General features: G+C 36.1%; 1 protein-coding gene across 6 annotated transcripts in view; it reads left to right on the top strand.

Annotated features, from left to right (window-relative positions):
* ZNF385D (zinc finger protein 385D) overlaps positions 1-23,249 on the top strand; it is a 963,288-nt gene that overhangs the window by 702,879 nt on the left and 237,160 nt on the right. For all 6 annotated transcript variants that reach the window (XM_017955941.3, XM_017955943.3, XM_021933870.2 and 3 more), the window contains one exon: positions 6,567-6,709. In XM_017955941.3, coding sequence (XP_017811430.1) covers positions 6,567-6,709 — 143 coding nt within the window. The remainder of the gene's footprint in view (positions 1-6,566; positions 6,710-23,249) is intronic.

Genomic DNA, 23,249 nt, shown 5'->3' with positions numbered 1-23,249 from the left:
TGCTCAGTTTCTTTCTGCTAAGATACTTTGCTTCCTAGAAGCTTGACTTTTGATTTTATAAATTGGATATTATAAGAGATACCTGGCAGAATTGTGTGCTTTAAAAGAATCAAGAGGATGGAAGGCTAATCCATGCCAATTAATGAACAGATGTATTAAATTATCTATATTCTCTAGCTTTACTCCCACCCTGGCTGGCCAATTCCATTAATTACAGCACTCCATAGCCAACATTTTGGCCGAATCAAGTTTTGCTTTTTTAACTGAAGAATGATGATATTCTTAAATTTGGAAAGGTGAGCTTTATTTTTCATAAATGTTTGCAGCCTGCAGGCTGGCTATTCTGACAGGCTGGGAATCATAGCCTCCAGGCAGAAGCCAGAAACAGACACTTCAAGGAAGGGACAAAGGGAACAGGAATTTATGCTGAAAGAGGTGGCCAAATACATGTATAATAAGCTATATAACGAGTCATGAATATTTATGAAAGTAGAAGATGTACATGCACAACTGAGCTCTGTGCCTCTCCATGGGACCTGTGTTCAAAAAATGGCGACGTTAGCATGATCCAAGGCTGAAGTCTGGAGCCCTCTGATGTCAAATAGCATAGCAGAGGACACAAAAACCTTCACTGTGTATTCTCCCTAGACTGGCCAGAAGCACTCTGCCATCAGTAGTCTCTTATCCAGAAGGAATGCTGGTCCATTGTTTTGCGGAAACTGTAGAAGGGAGAGGCATCAGTTGTTTGGTTGAAAGGGCTAGTTTCTGGTTAGCCCATAGGGAAGAAAGGCTAATGGCTGTTAGTGAGGGAGGGGGTGTAAGTAGGTGTGTCTGATCTCCCATCCCTTCATGGCTGATAACTCAGTTTTCAAGGTTTCTTTGGGTTCTCCTTGGCCAAAGTGGGTGCATTCAGTTGGCGGGTGGGGCGGGGGGTGCTTAGGATTTCATTTTATTTCTCAGCCTTTATGCCATTATTTATTTTCTACTTCTTATTAGTAGGATCAGATCTAAAGTTTTTATGCCCACTATCACATAGACCCCTGAATTCCTATAGTGAGTCCCTCTCTTGCCCCATGGACATAGCAAATTCTAACTGAAATATTTGAAAATGGATTTGAATAATTATCCATTTTTATCAAATTAGTTGCTTATTAAATACTTAGGATCTAATATTATACAAAATGCTCTATATGATTTCCTGCTATATGTGAATGTTTGGAGTTTAGTAATGTAATCATAGCTTATTATTGAAATACACATAATTAAAATATAGGTAAGTATATATTTCAATATAAATAAATGCATATATATTTTAATATAAATAAGTATATATATTTCAATACAGATAAGTTGATGATGAAGGGAAAAGATACTAAAGATACTGTAGAAATTATCCTGTCAGGAAATTAGATGTTTCTGCTGTTTTCTATAAATATATACATATTTTAATGATGCACAAAATTCTCCACTGGCATGAATATTTAACAGTGGCAATCCCTGATCATTTTGAACTTCAGTTTTGTCACCTGCGGAAATGAAAGATTAAATAGTAGATGAAGGTTAAGATTAAGATGGAGTTGTCAGGCAGGATATCTATGACTGACGAACACTGAATGGATCGAGTGCAGAAGTTCAAGGTTAAAAGAGTTGTATTATGGAAAGAACACCACCTCACTCTCATGGAGTATTTCCATATATTAATTTACAAAGTACTCTCTTATTGTGATCATTCTTCTGAGGCAGTCAAGATAAGCAAAGAGAAAAAAATGAAGGTAGCTTTGAAATTACCTTGACTGACTGCTTTCAGAAAGCCTCAGTAGCTGCTTTGGAAGTTCTTTGGTTCATTAAAAAATATATTTCTCATGTGGTGAGCACCAATTGGTCAGGAACTGTGTTAGGGCACTTTATATATATTATCTAAGACAATAAGTTTCAACTGACAACCACTGGTTTAGAGTTCCTGTTTATCTGTATGAGTTATCAAAACAAACATGTCTAAATTTACATATTAATTTGCTTTTCAAAAATGCAAACTTCTGAAATGAATGTATCTTACTTTCTCAGTCTCTATTAACAAATACTTAGGAATTAGTTACTCTGTTTTTTGTTTTTTTTTTCAAATTCACAAGTTAGTACTTTTGTGAATATGCAGCTCTTATAAACTGACCAAAGCAATATTTATTATGTTTATTCTGTAGTTCACTATTTGCAACTTAAATTCTAAACATATACTAACGAAAACATCAAAAGAGGAGGGAGAAGAATTTTGTGAACATTAATGATCACTTAATTTACCTTAATTATTCAATACCTTATTCAGTACTAATTACTATTCTTGTACTAATAAACGTTTTTGTCATTTGTTGACTTTAATGTCATATAACAAATTTTGGTATAGAGAGATAGTATCTTCTCTGAAATCAGACTAATTTGTTAAAACTGTGTAATAAAATAGCATAGGCTATGAAATATGTGGTACTAGATATAGACAGAGTTTGTATATTTTTCTGACCCTAATCCATTGAGGCTTTAAAAGACCTGCCTCAAATTAAGAATATTAATATTTCCAGAAGTGTGACATTCCAATGAATAAAGTGACATTATTGGTAAACATTAACGACAAAACTTCCTCACCTATAGAAATGTCTATGAATTTATTATATATTTTCATGTTTATAGTTATCAAGGTAATTTTATGATAAGTAAAATAATAAATGTGTATTCATATCTTAAATGCAATCATTTCTATTTAAATATGGGGAAATGAAATAGCTATTTTCTCAAAGAGAGTATTTTAGTTTGCTTTACAGATGAAACATATTATATGTGCCAGTTTTGATTTTGCACTATTTGCAAACAGTATTCTTGTTGCTGAGCAAGTACAGATTGGTACAAGTAAAATATTTTAGGACTAATCCAGATTTCAAAAGCAGAAATGTTAGTCACAGATAATTTTGAAGAGGTAGCTTCAATTTTGTGCCTCAATATCAGTGCTATAGGTTTGGAGGCAAGCATCTATTTTAGAATAAAGCAATTTTATATTTTACTTAAACACCTGTATTGCTGTATCCTGGTGTCACAGATCAAGTTATTCCTAAAGTGAGCTCTGAGACTTTACTGGGGAGTGCTCATGGAGACATCATTTGTGAGAAGTGAGGGATACAGGATTGGGAAGAGGAAGGAGCTGGACTGTGATGTAGTCACAGCAGAGGCCTCAGCCTACCCTAGATGCCATTAGCAACTTTGGAGGTAAAATAGAGCTTCAGAGTTTTCCTGCTTTGAGACAAGTGGGCAAAGCCAGTAGACTCCTGCATGAATCAGTGATTGCTTGAGGCTATCAAATCCTCCACTTAGGAGGGTCACCTTAGGTGAGGCAGCTCCCTTTGGCCCAGGGCAATTTGTAAAGAGGCTCTTGGGCTAGGGACATCAGCCACCAGCACTCCAAGCAACTGAGAGGAGTGCCTTGGTGCTGAAAGGGGCTCTGGGAATCAGACCCACAGCAACCCCTACACCTGTATTTGCATAGCAAATAGTCTAAAAATATGTAGCCACATGTCCTCTGCTTTCCTACAATCTTATACATTGCTCCTTTCTAACAGGTGAGAAGAGATGAGCTTAAATATTTTTTTGAACTTTCTAAGGTTTTTATGACTCTTCTTTGATGGTTTTTTTTTAATCCCCTAGGAAGGAAACTCTAGTTGCACCACTAAGAGAGGACCTTGAACTGTTTATACAAGTATAAATGAAATAGATATCCTAAAAGAGAGAATGGGAAATTAAATTTACCTGATAATTGAACGGACATATTTTTATTATTTATGTCTCTCATTGTGCTAGATAAAAAATCAGCTTGAGCTATTCCTTCACTTCTTTGGATACCCTAAACCAGAGGAGGGCTTAAAATGAAACAATTGTAGAATATTTTCTTGCTAAATTGCATCCTTGTTATTATAAGCATGGAATTTTCTGCGGAAGCAAGATAAACAACTGAAGAGTTTATCAACATGTTTTTTTTTTCTCTACATGATGTTATGTTGTTAACCCTTACCTAATTTCTGAAATCTTAGAATCAAACCAAGTGAATGTAAATGAATATCCTTTGCAAAGAATGATGTGTGACACAAATGAAAGTAATTTAGGGCTGGGCATGGCGGCTCACACCTGTAATCCCAGCACTTTGGGAGGCCGTGGTGGGTGGACTGCTTGAGCTCAGGAGTTTGAGACCAGCCTGGCCAACATGGCAAAAACCCATCTCTACTACTAAAAATACAAAAACTAGGTGGGCATGGTGGCATGCGCCTGTAGTGCCAGATACTCGGGAGGCTGAGATGAGAGGATCAGCTAAGCCCAGGAGGTTGAGGCTGCAGTGAGCCATAATGGTGCCACAGCACTCCAGCCTGGGCAATAGAGTGAGATCCTGTCTCAAAAAGAACAACAACAAAAATAAAAGTAATTTAAAATTACTTCTTAAATTTCACCACATCACTGATTTCAACCAAAGCTTACTTTACTTCTGAGTTTTTGTTTTTGAAACAGAATCTTGCTCTGTCGCCCAGGCTGAAGTACAGTGGTGCAATCTCAGCTCACTGCAACCTCTGCCTCCTGGGTTCAAGTGATTCTTCTGCCTCAGCCTCCCAAGTAGCTGGGATTACAGGTGTGCACCCCACGTTTGGCTAATTTTTGTATTTTTAGTAAAGATGGAGTTTCTCCATGTTAGCCAGGCTAGTCTCAAACTCCTGACCTCAAGTGATCCATCCGCCTTGACCTCCCAAAGTGCTGGGATTACAGGCATGAGCCACCACACCCGACCTTACTTCTGAGTTTTTTAAAGATGCACCATCTAAAAAGTTATTTTGGGTTTTAAACTTTTTATTAAAAGAGAAACTTGTAACAACACTAAACTCATGACAGGTCTATCACCAAAGTTTTACGGATGCCCTCTCTAAAAATGGTTACACACTCACACTCAATACACTACCAAGTGGACAATAAACTAAGTTTATAGTGTGCTCTGGTGAATGTAGACTTGTTATATTTCGTTGTTATCTCTATTTGTTTTGACATCTGCCCTTTATTTAGTGCCTTGTGCTACTTTGCAAATTAGTTTACTGATTATAGACTTCAGTTATTGACTTTGCTATTGTTGGCCATGCTATTATTATTTCAAGAAAGAAGGTAAGACAGTGGAGGGAAATACGGTTTTTCTTAATTTGGCTCCAGCTGATTTTATACCTGGGAGCAGGAGAGCTGATGGTTCTTGTGTATGGTTAATTAAATCCGGTGCTGATGGCTTCTGTTATAGGTACTAAGTCATCTAGCTTGTTAGCAGATCCTCTGTGGCCCCATAGGGTTGGATTTATCATTGGGGAATCATTTTCAGAATGTTAATTTTGTGCTCAGGTAACTGATTGAGGGCAAGATGATGTTCTGTGTGCAGTTGGCCAGAGAGTTTGTTGTGAAATTTGTAAAGGCAATTTATACGAGGAGACTGACTCTACCTTGTTTTTAAAAATGAGATGGCAGGCAAGTGGCACAAGCATGTCTCCTAGAATTCTTTACTGTTAGACAGAAAAATAGCCCATTGCATTTTGTTTTCCTAATGCTTGTTGGATTCTCACCAGCAGGTTTTTACAGTCTGTTGCTTGCCTCTCAGATTAGAAGAATGCTGGCATATTTTAACAGTTTCCTAGGATTCAAACAGCCTTTAATTAACAGCAAATTGATGTTTTGGAATGTTACCAAAATATGGGAGACTGAACACTAAAGATGGGTTTCCATCCTTCCAGCTCCTGAGTGTGGTGGAGTCCTATAACAGGGGGCAAAGGTATGTGCTCTCTTGCAAAAGGCTGGCTACTTACTGGCATGCAAAGGGGATGTCTTTGTTGGCATAATATTCCCACTGCCTGCTCAGCAGTGGCCATCTAAATTCCACCTACTCCTGACTGGGAGGAAGGCAGGGAGTTGTTGAATAATCAGAGCTGTAGGGGTCCTGAACAGTTCAGACATCGTAGCACTGGTTTTGCTGGTTTTTAATCCTCCAGTTGCTAGAGCAGTAAGGTACAGCTGCCTGAGTTTGAGGTTAAATTTCTTGTATGTGCCAGGTTCATGTCATGCTGCTGCCAGAGTTTTGGATGTGGTAGCAAAGAGCAGTTCTGTAAAATAATCACTCAGACTTAATGCATATTGTGAGTGCTTTAGTTTTCAAAGAGGGATGGGCACATGATGAAGGGGTCTTCCCTTTGAATTCAGAGATCTTGGTTGCAAATTTGTGACTGACCCAATCTGGAGCTCTAGGCAGGAAAATAAAGACAGGTTGGGGCATTTGAAATGTTGATGTTACTTACATAACCAGATAGTTATAATCAAAGGAAAACGGAGCAGTTCAACTAGCTCGCTCTGCCTAATGGCAAATTTGCTCATTGGCCAGTTCCCAGTTGAGGTCAATAGAGTCCATGTCTTGTTTTTTCCAGTGACCCACAAAGCTGGCCTTTTTGTCTCAAAAGCAACTTTGGTGTTTTTTTCCATGGTGGTGTCCCTGATTGCTCCCTTTGCTCTGGTCTTCACAGGTGGTACATGCCAGAGTCCTGCTCTCCCGGCCCTTGTCCGTCCACCAGCCCCTCCTCTGCAACCATCGCTGGATATTAAACCATTTCTTCCTTTTCCTCTTGACACTGCAGCTGCAGTCAACCTGTTCCCCAATTTCAATGCGGTAAGTACCTGCCGAATTTGTCTTTGCCTGAGTGGAAGGTATTGGAAAACCTTAAAGGCCAGGGTTGATTTGGTCACTGCCTCCATTTTGCTATATTGTTCATTGCATGGTTTGTCTAGAAGCCATAATGAAGTTAGTTGTTTGCCTGGTTAGGAAAAATCCCCAGAACCAGGCTCCTTCAAGGAAAATGAAAAGAGATTCGATCCGATTGGGTTGATCATGACTTGATGTCTCCCCTCTAGTGTCTTCTGGGCAAGTGCAACAAATCTATAGCTTTGTAGGCATACATCCAAATTGAAACAATGTATTTATTAGAGAGAACATTAGAATTTCAGTACATATTTTAAAAATTAAAAATGTGTTTCTTCTATCTGCTTTAATTTCCAAATCTGTTACGTTTCTCTAACTTAATAAATAGGACCTTGACAATGACAGCAGTGATTATCTTTCAGGTATACAGCACTTTCTTCCCGCCATTAACTTAAAACAACTCAGGGTTCTGGTAGCAAGAGTTTTAGTGTGTGTTATTGTGGCCCAAGTTAACTCTCATATTTCTTTGTTTCTTTGGGCTTTGTCAATAGCCTCTCAGCACAGGTTCAATTACTTTCTTACCTCTATTTTCACTTTTAAGATATCTTTTTGTAAGTTGGCAGATGCATCATTTTCATCATCATGTGTTTCTTTTTCTGCAATCAGAGTATTCTTAGGATGAAAATTGAAATAAGGGTTGAAAAGGTTAGAAACAAGTAAGTAAGTGACTTTTTTTTTTTTGAATATTATCTATTCAGCCTTCAGATAACAACAGTGGTTGTTATAAGGCAAGTCTGAGCTTGTCAATGACAGGACATGTCAGTGCAACCAGAGCAGGAAGGATTAAGATGAGAGGTCACTAAATGTCCAGTGATCTAAATAATACAGCTTTCTCGTTGCAATATCTTGTCCCCATGATGGATTTAAAAATATATATATTTGGCTCACAATTAAATAATTCTTTAGGAGACAGCAGTGGGTCTTATTTTCTTTAACAGTACTTTGTCACATGGACTTTGGACATGTCAATGAGTCAGTACAGTTATATGCTAGTCCTTGCTAAAAGGCAAGGGAGAATCAAAATGACCCCTTTGCTTTTTGTAGGGAAAGGAATTTTCCAAACCTTGTTTTGAAATTGATATTTCATAAATAAGGCAACATAAAGATCACCTTTACAAAATACAGGTTTCTAATTCTAGGTGTTTCATTAGAGTAGAGGAAACCTGCTCCGCATCAAATTCCCTTATTCCTAAATGACTACACTGAAGTCCTCTGGGTTCCCTTTCCCTGATTTCTTGCCTGCTCTTCTGTTAAGTGGTTTCCTGGCACAGCCTTGTGTCCCAGACACCCAGGGGATTAACCATCAAGGTGCTTTTTCTGGCCTCTGAGACCACTTGGCATCCCATCCCATGTCAGCTTAAGAGCATTTTAGGTAAAATTCCTGGAAGGCCATAAAAGGCTGGATTTAAAACTTTTGATTTGCCTCTTGGGAAATATTAATAACAAAGTGATTAATTTGATTGACAATGAATATCATTTATTATATAAACATTTATATCATATATATCAAATGATAAACATATATATCATTTAATATATAAAACAAAGATGAGTGATGTGTTGAGCTACATGACCCTGAGCAAATCTCTGCACCTTCTTTGCTGCTATTCCCTCATCTTTAAAATAAAAGGTGTGGACCTGATAGCCTCTTTATTGGGAGGTTATACCATTCAGAAATTTGTAGGTTTTTTTCGTGGGCAAAGGCAGCATTGTGTGGTGGTCAAGCTGAACTCTATAGCTACACTGACTAAGTTCAAATTTCAGAACTGCCTCTTACCATAGATATGACCTTGAATGGGTCCCAAGACTCCCATGGGCCATCATGTCTTCATCCATATAATGGGACTAATAATATAATATGCCTCATCGGTCTGTGGTAAGGGTTGTATGGGCTAAATCATTTAGAATGGGGCTTGGTGTATAACAAGCACTATCTGAGTGATAAGCAGCATGCTCGTAAGTAGCTTGTAAACCCTTCTGATTCTGAATTGACAGTTCCTTGGCTAACTGATGGCAAAAGTTTGACTCGATTCTTTTTCCTCTATCACGGATTTTAACTTGTGTGGATGTTTATTCTACTTAAACCAAGAGGCCCTCTGTTGCTCCAACTATTGCTTTTTCCTTGGTTATTCCCTTCCAGTGCTGGTCAAGATATAGCCAGATAAGGATGAAGTCATTCTTTGCTTCCAACTGAAGTGAATTGTTGGAAAGCCCATAATAAGGTAGCTTTTGACTGAGAATTAGGGCATAGAACATCTCCTTCAGTAACAGTCTGAGTTCTTGATTTTGTAGCAGATGTGAATCACAATCCAAAAATTCGGTATGTATAAAACATAATTTGTACGGCCATCAATTGACTTTATTTCTCATTCAAGAGAGCCCATTTCATCAGGCTGGAGGGAAATCCACTCTAATTTTGTTTCAGGATGTGCTAAGGTTTTGGACTCTATAATTATCTAACAGGTTATAAGGCTTTGGTGGGAGACTTCCTCTGATTATCAAGTTATTTATCCACATAGGCATTCATCAGATGGTCAGCACCTGGCTAGCATGGCCCTTTAGGCACCTGCCTCTCAGCTTGTTCTGTGCCATGCTTAGACGCACAAACTTTGCAAGTCTGTCAGCAGTCCTTCCTACCTAGATCCACAACACAGCTATCCCTTCTTTGACGATAAGTGATGAACTCTGCCACCCAACAACTTTTACCCATATGACCTTTATAAAGCAAAGTCCATGATGATCAGAGACTGTCTGCCTGGTGATCAGAGACTATATTCTTCCCCTGAGGATATGAATATGCAGTCATCTCTCTATTTGGGATAGAGTTGGCAGAAACATAAAGGAAAACTTTTTAAATGTATGCTTATAAAATGTATAAAAATATAAGTGGATATCTCTGATTATTATCTTCCACAAGAGCATAAACCATGAGGTTTGGGTGTGAATCAGCAAGAATAATGAAATGTCTATAAAACTAAGCACAGTTAGGAGGGAAAGGAAACAGATGTAGAATCAGAACTGAGTTATGGGTATAAAAGAAGACATTCAATGAGACTATCAGGATCCCTTAGTCTCCTCAAAGACAACTTTTAACGAATCACAACAGAAGCTATTCCCTAGAAATGTATCCCTTGATGTTCTAACAGCTTTCACACAAAAGAAAGCTTTCCTGGAATTCCTCACGTATTTCCCACCCTGCCCTTTAATCTCTTAAGACATTAGAGTTTCAGTGCTTAAAAATATTCTGATCCCAGTGATCCCGTTCTGAATTTATATTTCTTGAAACAGTCACGGGAGTAGATAGATGATGTTTAGGAAAGAAATATTAGAAAGGGACTTGAGCTTAGTTCATTCAGACAACTGCTAGTTATTCAGCAATTATTGAGCTAATTGTCTGGCATCATTATGTGCCAGAAACAGTGATAACAGATTATGTTATGACCTCTGCCATGAAAACAATTCAGTTTGTAAAGGTGAAGTTGACAAATAAGGAAATTTTTGTTAATGAAATATGTTTATACGGAAAGATGTACAGCATACAATGTTAGCTTGAGTATAGGAGTGAATGGCTATATGGTTGTCTTAGTGAGGGCTGGGTGAAAAAAATAGAAACTATTCTAGGCATTTGAACAGGAAATAATTTAATATAAGGATTTAGGTGCATACAAAACCTTTGGGAGTATTCGACAAACAGGTCAGAGAAGACTTGCTGACTCTCGTTTTTTTCTGTTCACTTTCATGGAGTCATGGAGTTGCAGATACAGGACACTCAGTAATCCCAGTTATTTCCATCCAAATTCTGTGAAATACTTCTCTTTAGTGGCATCTAATACACATCTAAGATACCTGTGGCCATATAAGCCTCAGGCTTCCAGTCTTTGGGATGTAAAGCAGGGGTGGCCCTGGTGCTGAGATGCTACTGATAGAATGGAAAGCACTACGTAGAATCAGAAAAGCTGAATGTCTCTGTTACTGTGGACAAAGGCTAAATCTATCAGAGCCCCAGTGTCCTGTACAATAAAATAAAGAAATAATTTAAAAATCCAGATGCTTAGGTTTGTTATCAGAGATATAGCTGGCTTTTAAAATGCTAGAGATTGAAGGAGAATGGCTTGGGCCAGACTTTGGGATGTTGTTCAGAATGGAAGGTAATCATGAAAAAATGGCTACATTTTATGACAGTTTTCTCTTGGGGTCTCACCATTTCCCTTTTATTCTTTATTTTTCTAACATATTTTCTTCATATTCTAACTCATAGTTGTGACAATAATAAACTTTTAGAATGTCGTTGAAAAAGTACTACGTTTGGAGAATGTGTTCATGAGGACTGACTGAGCATGATTCCATGCCCCCATTCCTATGGCTGTGTATCTAGTTGGTATAAAGATTAAATGAGGAAAACTGACTTTCTGTGCCTGCAGATGCCAGATACTCAGTAAATATTTAGTTATTCTGCCTTCTAGGAGATGCATAAGGAAGAGTGAGGAGGTCACATAGAAAGTAAAGAGGCAGAATAAAAGAGCAATAAAAGAGGATAACTATTTTGCTTTAGCTAGCTTTGGCTGATGGTTCTTTAACATTAAAAAATGTAAATTAGCATAGAAAATTTGACACTGTGCTGCTCCTCTGTATAACATGATTTTATCACGAAAGCAAGGGGAAAGAACAAAGAGAAGAGTGGGGAGAGAGGGAGATAAAGAGACAAAGACAGAGAGAGAGAGAGAGAGAGAGAGAGAGAGAGAGAGAGAGAGAGATCAAGTCCTAGCAGCTGACTCCACTCTGGCTCTTCCTAGTTCTACAAAGGACCAACTGCTAGAAACTTGAGTATACTGTGAGGTCGGGTTTTGATCAACAAGTTGAGGAGTTTTATCCATTGGAGGACAGAAAAGTGAAATTTATATGATTTATAGCAGTGCTTCTCCTATGAAATCACAGGTAATCATGTTAAAAGTGCAGATTCTGAGTCAAAAGTTCTGAGGAGGGGCCTGAGATTTTGAACATATGTAGGCGGAGGGAGGGGAAGGCAGGAGAAAGATGAAATACATTGAACAATTTTTACACTCCCAAACAGTGGGGTTTTAAAAAATTTATTCAACAGATATTTATTGAATACCTACTATGTGCTAGGCCCTAAGGATTCAGTAGTGAAACTAACAAACTAAGTTCCTACAATTATGGAACTTACCTTCTGGTGTTTGTGTGGTGGGGTGTTGGGAAGAGGACGGATGGGGGAAATTTGAATTATCTATAGGTACAGCTGGATCTCAAGAATGATCCTTCTGTGGTTGTATTTTAGCTTCCAGAAATGCCATGAGCCTTCCTTGTATGACATTGTTCAGGACTCTGGTTACAGCAGCCATTTATTGAATGCTTACTACATGCCAGATATCACTTGCATTTCAACTGATTAAAGGCCAACATTTTTCTATGAAATTTTAAAAGTTTTTGTGTGTGTCATGATCTCAAAAACGTTGCTGAGGAAAATACATAAATACGTATTTCATGGCCGGGCACGGTGGCTCACGCCTGTAATCCCAGCACTTTGGGAGGCCAAGGTGGGCGGATCACGAGGTCAGAAGTTTGAGACCAGACTGGCCAACATGGTGAGACCCCATTTCTACTAAAAATACAAAAAGTAGCCGGGCTTGGTGGCCCATACTTGTAATCCCAGCTACTCGGGAGGCTAAGACAGGAGGATCACTTGAGCCTGGGAGGCTGAGGTTGCAGTGAGCCGAGATCGCGCCATTGCACTCCAGCCTGGGCAACAACAGTCAGACTCCGTCTCAAAAAAAAAAAAAAAAAAGTATTTCATTTATTAATTCATTCAATGATTTCTTCCTTTTACAAACTTTTGAGTCCTACTCAATAATTCTGTATATTGAAAAATGTGACTACTTAAAATAACTGCATTTAAAAGCACCTGTTAAAAACATAACATTAACAAATATAATGAAGAGTATGAGGAGGGAGAAGAGGTAATTTTTTACTGATTCACTTACTGGGCATTTATTAAGCACTGATAATGTGTCTGACTATAGTAGACACTAGACACTAGAATTACGATGGCAACAATAACAACACTGAGAAAGATTAAAGGAGAAGAAGCAGGACAGTGAGGAGGAGGAGAAAAAAGAAGAGGGAGGAGGAAAAGCAGAAGGAGGAAGAATGGTTATTTTACCTATGAAGTTGACATAGTTGATTAGTACTCCTTTAAACATTCTCTTCTATCAGCTACCAGAAAAACATCTAGATGTTAATAGATTAAACTAAACAGTGTACTCTACACAGGCAGGTACTCTCTAGAGTTTGCTTCATTTGTTGAAAATGAGGTGTAGTGGTTAAATCATTCTATAAAGAACTATAATTAAATGCTTAAAGCTCTTTAAAAGTAAATGCTACCTGAGATCAAAGGAAGGAAAGGTAACTTGCAGGTGGCCAAGGAAAGCTCTATGGTAAATGTTAAGGTTTGCTTTGGAATCTGAGATAAATACCATATGTATATTTTTTATTAAGGTAACCGTAGTATAGAACATGAAACATAGCAAAGACTCAACACAAATTTTTTGAATGAATGAATAGAGTGGAATAGACACATATATAGGTAGATAGGTAATAGATATAGATAAATAAAAAGACAGGAAAAACACATAATAGATAATTGATAGAAGAGAAATAGCCATAACATTTGTACCATAAGTAGTGTAATTGATGGAAGTGTGCCAATACGAAAGAAAAATTCTAAGCACTCATTGTTTTATGTGTTAGATAACTGACATCTAACAGAAATTATTAATTTAATCACTTATTAGGAAAGAAAAGCAAGCATAGACTCGAGTCATCTCCTTAATTTGCATCTGTAATTTTAAGTTGGCTTATGTATTTGTTTACTGTGGCTAATAAAAGGACAGTGATGTAAAAATCCCAGTGGTTGCCCAAAGAATGCACTTAAAAATCAATTCTTTATAGTATTCATCAACTGTTTTGTGTGAGTCCATAAGGGCTGTCATAGTGACAAAGTATTGGTGAGGCATTTTAGGACTCTAAGACAGCATTAAGTGTGCTTAACATATAGAGATTATTCTAGAACTTTAGCTTAAATATACACTTATAATATTACGGATAAAAATACAGAACCCAAGACAGAAAATTTCAATTTCATGTTTCTATTATCTTTGGACATATACCCTTCAGGATCTTTGTTTCCTTCATCTTTAAAATGGAACTGGCAAACTTCGTCTTCTTTCCTTTAAAAAATGATTCTTGAATAGTGCTCTCTTCTCTGGCGCGTATTTTATTACCTGCTCCAGTTATGGAAATGCCTTCTATCTTTCAGCCAGTGATAAAAATAATGGTAAGGCATACTGCCATTTGTTTTGTTCAACGATATATTAATTAAATTTGGTTTACACATTAATAACTGTTCTTACTAAGTTTATACAACTGCTGCTGTCACTAAAATAGGTGAGCAGCAAGGGTGAAATTTTGAGTAAGAAAAAGCCTGTCTTTCTTAGACACAAGTGGTAGGTAAGTGGAAACTTTTCAGGTGAAAAATGCCATCGTAAATACAGTATTGATTGCTAACTTCCTTGTCCTTTGAAGACAGATGTAGCAGGTTGCTCTCCTGTTCATTAACTGTGTCATTTTTGTATAACAGAAGCTTCTTAAGAAACATCTGGTTATGAAGTCTTCTTTCATTATATGTTTCACACTGAAGCAGATATCTAAGCATGTTTGCTGAGTCCTGTAGCTTTCTGCAAAATGGAAAGTTTGTCAAAGTCAGACGTACTTATTACAGTGACCTCGAAGCACAAAATGACTTCAATATACACTATTCAGACTTAGAAACCAAAGGTTAAACAAATGCATAATGCATGAATGTTTTTCTTATTTAATCCTTGTTTACTCTTTGAATAGGTAGCACATTTTCCTGTGATTCAAAAATCTAAAGAGAACGAAAGAATTTCCTGACTGCTCTTCCCCTGTAACTTAGTTCTCTCTTAAGTGGCAAGCAATGTGGTAAATGGCTTTTGTATCCATCCTTCCGAAGATATTTGATTTATGCATATATTAGTTGTTCTTCTCATTAAAGATCGAGGCATAATACACATTACACACATACACACACATATCTATATATTTATATATAGATATTCTTTATGTAGTCAGCCTAATTACAATGAGATGAGGCTTTGCAAGTAATATATTTGACCTATTTCCTACTGTGACTTCCTTACTAACTGGGATTTTGGGTAAATAAAAGGACCAGAATAAGAAAATATGGAAGCTTACAGCTCATTTTGTGATCCAGTAGCTCTATTGGAGACCTCTACTCCACACTTGGACATAGACATGTTAAAATGAAAGAACATTTTAGAGTTAATTTGTTTCTTCAACATGCTTATTTTACAGGTAAGCCTAGACTTATTGAGTGATGTCCAGTTTCATGGCTAGCAAGTGGTAAAACTAAGAGAAAACTGGGACTCCTGACTTCTACTGCTCGTGGAGATGCTAAACATTGAATAATAGTATTATAGGTTGAATTGTGTCCCTCAAATTTTCATAAGTTGAAGTCATTAGTCCTAGTGAATTAGAATGTTATCTTAATTGGAAATAGGGTCATTGAAGATGTAATTAGTTCAGATTAGGTCATTACAATAGGCCCTAATTTATTCTGACGGGTGTCCTTATAAAAAGGGAAAATTTGCACGCAAAACTTGTATTGAAGGAAAATAAAGTGAAGAGATTCAGGGAGAATGCCATCTACAACCAAGGAGAGAGACATGGAACAGATCCTTCCCTAACAATCTTCAGAAGAAACCAACCCTGCTGACACCTTGATCTTGGATTTCCAGCCTCCAGAGCTGTGAGACAATAAATGTGTGTTGTTGAAACCACTCGGTCTATGGTATTATGATGACAACCCTAACAGGAAAAGGATATTTACAGCCATCTGATCTGCCTACCCACACTTGCTAGAATCTCTTCTGCAATATTCCTGACAACTGGTAATCTAGCTTCCTACCTGACTACATCCAGTGAAAGTAGATAAGCCTACATGTGGGGTGAGAGACTACCTCGTGGGTCATCTACATACAGTTGTAAGAAAGTTCTCGATTTGGAGCTAGTTTAGCCACCCCTACCCTGTAACTCTTATGAACCAAAGAAGTAAACACATGACATACTGCCTTTTTTAACAGGAAAAAAAAAATGTATTGATCATCAACTGACAAAGACTGCAGGGAAAACATTTTTGTACCCGTTATTTTTAAAATCTAATTTCATAAGAGACTTGCATATTACAGGTTATTATCTAAAAGATATAGATAAGGAAACTGAACTGACAGAGAAAATTATTTTCCCCAAATCATACAAATGGTAAATAACTGACTCATGGCTAGATTTCAGATTCCTTGATCCAAGTCCAGCACAATTTGTTTTCAACATAGCTAGATTACCTCTTGTCTGCAAATGGTTGTAATTTTTTAAATCAGTTATATGAGCCTTGGTATACTTTAATAGCTAATTAACTAATAATTTGGTATACCTCAAGGGACTTCACTGAGAAAGCAAAGTATTTCCTGAACAAGAGTCTGGCTGTGATTGAATGACATAAAAAAGAGTGTCTAGGACATCAGTGGACAGTAAAGATGCTGTCTAATGTCACCGACACACATATTTATGTTGTATATGGCAATTGTTGTCAGGGGAATAAATAACTTTAAATGGTAATAAATTTAAACATACATTGCTATCTCAGTAACAATTTAGGCTTTTTAAAACTCAATATTCTTTTGTACTATAGGACATACATAAGAAAAAGCAACAACACTAAACTTTGAATCTAGAAGATTTGAGTTCTATGTTTAATACTTTATCTACAGCCTAAGGCAAAAATGTGGAGTCTGCATTTTCTCATCTGTGAAACTAGAATAATCATATTGACTTTCTAGGAGTGAGTAAAGGTGTTGAAGGTTAGGAGAAACACAGAAATTGCAGGCATTGAGGAAGCCTATTGAACCAGAGTCTCTGCTGTTGAAACCTTAATAAGCATTTTTTTTTTTTTTTTTTTTTTTTTTGCACTTCCCCAAGGTGATTTCTTTGCCCTTTAAGTGTTGAGAGTCACTGTGTTCTACCCCATGGCCAAAATTAGTGGGAAAATTCATTTTCACAGCTAAGTACAGATGAAAGAATAACTTTCTCAGACTATCACTTGAGTAAAGTTGCCTCTTCCACATCTCCCTCCCGCCAACACAAATGTAAAGAACAATTACTCTTAGTCAAAGGAATGAGAACTTTTTGCCAGGAAGTATATTTGTTTCATGACTCAGTACTTCTCCAAGTGTGGTACACAGACCCATACTGATCTGAGAACTGTTTATGGGTGATAAGTATGGAAATTGAGAGTGAGCATTTAGAGGTGTTTATAGCAACTTAACAGAGCAGTTTTACATCTGTGAAAACCAATCAAGAATTATGGCTATATTTTGTAAGTCTATTTCATTTTATTTTTTCCTGATAACTCATTTTTATTTTATTTTATAAAAGTATTGGTCTGTGACTGATGGGGGTAGTGCTGGTCCTTCAGCAAAGATTGTTGAGAAGCACTGCTCTGTTATAGGTTTAGGATTTCATGGTTCCATCTACCTGTAGAAAAGGAAGGGGAGTTTGAAGCAGTTATTTAAGTAATTCATGTAACATATGGTTGAGAGCCACAAGTACATTGTTACTCAAATTCCTTTAGCTCTGTGTAATTTCTCTTATCCTGAAGAGGTGTGCCAATGTCAGATGGTTCTCTCTGAAGCTCATAAATCAAGACAGTAGTAGAGTAAAAGTAAGAAAATTTGCATTTTGCCTTTCTTTGAAGCATAACCTCTTATTCCACATTTTATCTAGAGTTTGGGCCAATATTAAAATGATAAAATTAGTGGTTAATTCTTGAACTTCTTTCCCTGAACATTCTAAAATGAAATTTATTTCAAGGACCTGTCAAATAATTTTAAGGGACTAAAATAAAAACTAGGTATTTTAAGTGACTATATATAGGGATAAGAAACTTTATTTTTTAATTTCTATATTCAAGTTATTTTTTTAATGGAAGGTAAGAAAAATGACAGTCCAGTTGTACAACAGATTGGGGCATTTTAAAGCAGTTTCTTCAAAGAAATCACATAGAAAAATAATCAGTTTTATCAAAACATCTTTATGCTCTTTAGAACATCTGTGCATATGTACCATGTTAATGTTTCTGTGACTTTCACCACATGCTATGTCGCAAAGCAACAGTTTTTGCCTTCCTAAAACCTGTGATATAAAAGAGATAACCAGTGTTTCCTGCCACTTTCTAACATATATAGAATTTATGTACTCAGATAGATGGAGCTTTTGGAGCTCTATAAAGAAAATGCCCCTTTTTCCAGATAATTCTACTTGTGTTTTTTAGGTAAAAAAAATTCATTAAATACATATTTGATTTTTAGAATCACCTTAATTAGTTATGCTACCTATGAGGAACTATTGACAGAATCTGGTTTTAAGAGCCTTGTTTGGAATGAGGCAGATAAATAATTATTTTGAGCTTCAAGTTTGTTTTTAATTTTACTTACCTAAAATCATAGTGAAACTTTTATAATTTTGGAGAGAAAAAACATACATATGTTATATATATATACCTGTGTGTATGTATACCTATGTTTATGCATGCATGTATGCAAGCTTCTTACTGTGGTTCATGGTTTAAAATACTGAGTGCAGGTATGTAGAAAAACTCTTACATATGTGTATAAGGAGACTTGGTTCAAAAATGTTCATTTTTGTTTTTAGTAGCAAAAAAAGAACAATATAAATATTAGTGGGAAATTGATATACTTCATTTATACATATATAGACATATATATATATACTATATATACACATATTAAGATCCAATTATAAAATATACCTTAAGAGACAATTGGAATGAAAGAATTGTTTTCACATGGAAATATCACAAAAGCTCAATGCTGCTGGGTCAAGAAACACCAGTTGCAAAATGTAATAGAATTATAGAATATAAGTGTATGTGTGTGTATTTTTAAATCACATGCCAATGAGAAAGAGAAAGCAGGAGAGAGAGAGGGAGACTGAAATTAATTTACAATACATGACAACATAGACTGGGAGACCACACAAGTCCTTATTTGCAGGTGGTTCTGAGGAGTGAGTGACAATGGAATTGGTAAGGAAAACAAAAGAAACTTCCAGATCTCTGTAATGTTCAAGTTTTGTTATTTTAAAAAAAGAAATATCTGAACAAAAATGAAGACATGTTAATACTTAGTTGATCAGTACATTGTTGTTTAGTATATCATCTGTATAGCTTTTGTATTTTAGAAAGCTTTTCAAATTTTATAAGCAGCAAATACCTTTAGCAAAATATTAATACTTTATTGCAATATTTGCCACCTATAATATATCATTAGTTTGGGATCCATCCAATATAAATACTTAAATGTGACAGCTTCAGATACTTGTTTGTATTATCTGACATGACACGCGAGGTATATCTAACATGCCCCAGGTCTGTGGTCTTTATGTTACAGTTATACTTTGGCTTGTTCAAAAGCCTTATAGTAGAACGATGTAACATCCAGGTAGAAAGGTCGATGCATTGATTCTTGTAACTTTCTACTATCTAGAAGTGACTGAAAAGTCTATCGGAAAATGTGTTTATGAAGCTTGGCAACATACTCCTAAAATTCAATTTAAATTTACTTATTAAAGACATTATAATTTACTTTAAACACTTACACATTCAGTGAAGGTAGAAGAGATTAGTAAAATTTCTGGTTTTTATTAATTGCTGCTTATATTAGTATGAATTGTAATGGAATCTGATTGAGATGATGTTCTATCTTGCATCAAGTTTCAGAGTAGGGATGGTATTTTAGAGTCTTGAACAAGTTAACATTACCCTTCTAGCACTGCCCTTTAATTATTTCTCAGAAGCGGTCAATTTTATTTACACTTTCTTAAAAGAAGTTGATCTAGCTTGCAAAATTTAAAATGTCAATTTAATGCTTAATTTTTTATAGAAAGGTCTATTTTTCGAGAAATTGCTATAGTTTTTAGATAAGCACTGGGCTCTGAGTATTAGGAAGATTTTACTTTTAGAAGCAAGGGTCATTAATCCCACTATTTCTGTCACAGAACTCCTGAATGAGATTAAGAAGTTCAATTTAAATTTTAAATTGGCAGAACAGACTTGTCTATACATTTAACTTGCTATATAAATGGCATTATTCTAATAGTTTTCACAATGACTTCGAGAAACCATTCTCCTACCACCGCTACTACTGCAAAGCAGTGAGAAAGAAAAAAATTCAGATTGTTAGGTCTAGCAGCCAAAAATAGAACCACTTTTTTCTAGAAGAGAAGAGGAATTCTTAGTGATGACAGACATACTATATGATAGATCTGATGAATATGTTCAATTTTAGCTGAATGAAAATAATTAACCTGAGTCAGAACATAAATGAGATAATATTTTATATGCTCTTAGGCCTGTGAGAGCTTTTTTCACTTTTTAGATTTGAGTCTTTGCTTTGTTTGCCTAGGCTGGAGGTAGGGCCGATCTAAATCCCACTGTAAGCTCCGCCTCCAGGTTCACGCCTATTCTCCTTAGTTCTAGCCTCCCGAATAGTTGGATTCATGCATGCCCACTACGCCTGCCAATTTTTCTTGTATTTTTAGTAGAGACGGGTTTCACCTGTTAGCCAAGGCATAGTCTCGATCTCCTGACCTCGTGATCCACCCGCCTCGGCTTCCCAAAGTGCTGGGATTACAGGCGTGAGCCACCGCCCCTGGCCCTTTTTTCTTTTTTTAAGACTTCAAGTTGTTAAGATAATTGCAAGGTCCTGAAAATCATATTTGTGGCAAAAATAAAAGCTAACATACGCCTTGAAAAGGAAAAGAATCCATATCAACAACAGCAAAAAACTTCCAATCAGTTAACTCTTCGTTTAGGTGTTGCTTAATAACTTCCACTCTGTTTAAGGTCAAATACACTGGTCTCAGAAACTCTTAGTCCTAAATCATGAGGAAAATCTCAATGCCTGTGTTAAACTCATTGATTTCTAACTTCATTAGGAAGTGTTGAGAATCTGTGAGAGGTGATCATGTAGAACTGGAGAGCTCACGTTACTCTCAGAATTCCTTTGAAAACATGATACATTATATATGTTATTTTAAACTGCATATCGTTTGCTGATGCCTATGAGCTCTTCAGAGGACTTTTTAAAAGTTTGTTTTAAAAAATAAATAAATGTTTAAAATGTCTTTCTTTAAAATAAATTTAAAGAAATTCTTGGCTAATAAAAAATAAATGGATGTAGATATTGCTTTCTCATCTTTGTATCATGTTGCCTATATTTAACTGGTTTAGATGGTCTTTACAGTAATTGGCAGGGAGAGAGGAAATTAGCTTTACTTTTATTAGAGCCAAGTAAACTAAAAGAGAAATTTGAAGAAAAAGGTACTCACTACAGGAGCAAAGAGAAATATTCCAAATTGAGTTTTGGCTCCTGAAATTATTCTGGAGATTTAAAGTTGACAAATAGATGAACTGTGTTTATATTTAATATGCAATTCTGTAGTTTCATGGAAATGTTTTATTACATATGTAATTCCTCATATTGTGCTTTTACTCTGGTCACCTTTCCATATCTTCAGTTTTTGAAATACTGGGATTCCAGGATACCTGCCTTCCTTTCACATCTTTGGATCTTCCTGCCATCTTTAGTGTTTGCAATTTTTTTTTCTATATTCACTATTTGTTTCCGTTTCTAGTTATTGATCTGCTTCAATAGAAGCTGTTGTCTTTCTTCCTTGCATGTTTTAGGTGGTCTGCAGCCATGATATTGAACTGACACTGGCAAATCATAAATGTGTATGGAATGTTGTGGAATAAATGAAGACTAAAGCTTATAATTTGTAAAGAGACAGGCAAAAGAAACCAACACATTTTAAATAATTTAAGTAGTAAATTCAGTACTACCAATTTGCCAGATTGATTCTCTTTAGTGAACTGGCTCTTATTTGGACAAAGTCGAAGAATTGGAAAAAAATTAAATTCTAGCCTATCCTTTTGTTTTTCTAGCTGACTTGCATTTATGGTAAAATAATTATATCCAGTTTTGCATTCAATATAAATTAATTAAATTTGGTGCTTTGAGCTATTTAAAACTTTCAATGAAAGAGACTGAAGCTTTAAATATCTTCTGCGTCTAAAGAGTTGCTTTGCCAGGATTTCTTCTTGTATAAATTAAAACTCTTATAAAATGGCTTTCTTCATTATATTCTTAGTGTCACTCTTGGTAAGATTCTTAATGTGGCTGGACAACCTTTCCTGGGCAAAATTTAGCAAATTTCCATGATGTCATCCCGCTAAATAGTTCCTGGGGACATGAATCTATGATGACTCCCTCTTAATCCTCCAAGAGTACACGGTGTCCATGTTATCTCAGAAACATCAATGTGGACACTATTTCTTCTAAAACGTCATCCTTATTTGCTTTCCAGCCTTGTATTGCCCATAGTTAAGTAGCATATATGCACATACTTTAAAGTTATAAATAATTATATAATGTCATATATGCTATTATTATTCATATTATTGTTATAATATAGAACAGTGCTTCTGAATGTCAGTATGCAATTAAATCAGATTATGTACTTCTAAAAAAGCCACATGTAAAGCTGACGATGCCTGTCCACAGACTACATATTGAGTATCATGATGGTAGTGCTTAAGACCATGGGTTTTGGAATCACAGAGTCCTAGGTTTGTATTGTAGATTTACCACTTACTAGATATATAATGTTGGGAAGGTTACTTGGTCTCCCTGTGCCTCAGTTTTCTCACATGTAAAATGGAGATAATGCTACTATGGCTAGAAAGATTCCAAAGCAGGGAAAATACTACTAAGTGCCCCTCGGGTTATATGTGGACTAAATGAAATATCACTCCATATCTTATTTGTTGGAACATACCTAGCCTTAGTAATACTGTACTTGTCTTGGGTAGTTGTGAGGGTGGCAATGATGACGGCTGTTTTCTTGTTTCTTAGCAGAGGCTTTCCAATTCTATTCCAATTAACACTCTTCAAATTTGTTGAATTCCTATTATGGGATATTTTAAGCAAGTAATCATAAGAGATTCTTATAGAATCATACAGAGATTTTAGTTGGCAATTGTTCCTTTTTCCAGTTGTTATCAATATTTATAAAAACTAAAACTACAGAGAAGATTGTGATTCTCCCATCTTTCTTCCCATCTTGATTTGTGCAAGAAGCAATTTGCACAGCAGTTCTGTAAGAACTGTTTACATGTCCTACCACTCTATACGACCCGTATTCATCAGTTTTTACACTGCTATAAAGAAATACCTGAGACTGGGTAACATATAAAGACAAG

This window comes from Papio anubis, chromosome 2 (genome assembly GCF_008728515.1).
Source record: "Papio anubis isolate 15944 chromosome 2, Panubis1.0, whole genome shotgun sequence".
Taxonomy (NCBI): Eukaryota; Metazoa; Chordata; class Mammalia; order Primates; family Cercopithecidae; genus Papio; species Papio anubis.
The sequence above is the reverse complement of the archived record's forward strand: the minus strand, read 5'-3'. Positions and strand labels throughout refer to the sequence as shown.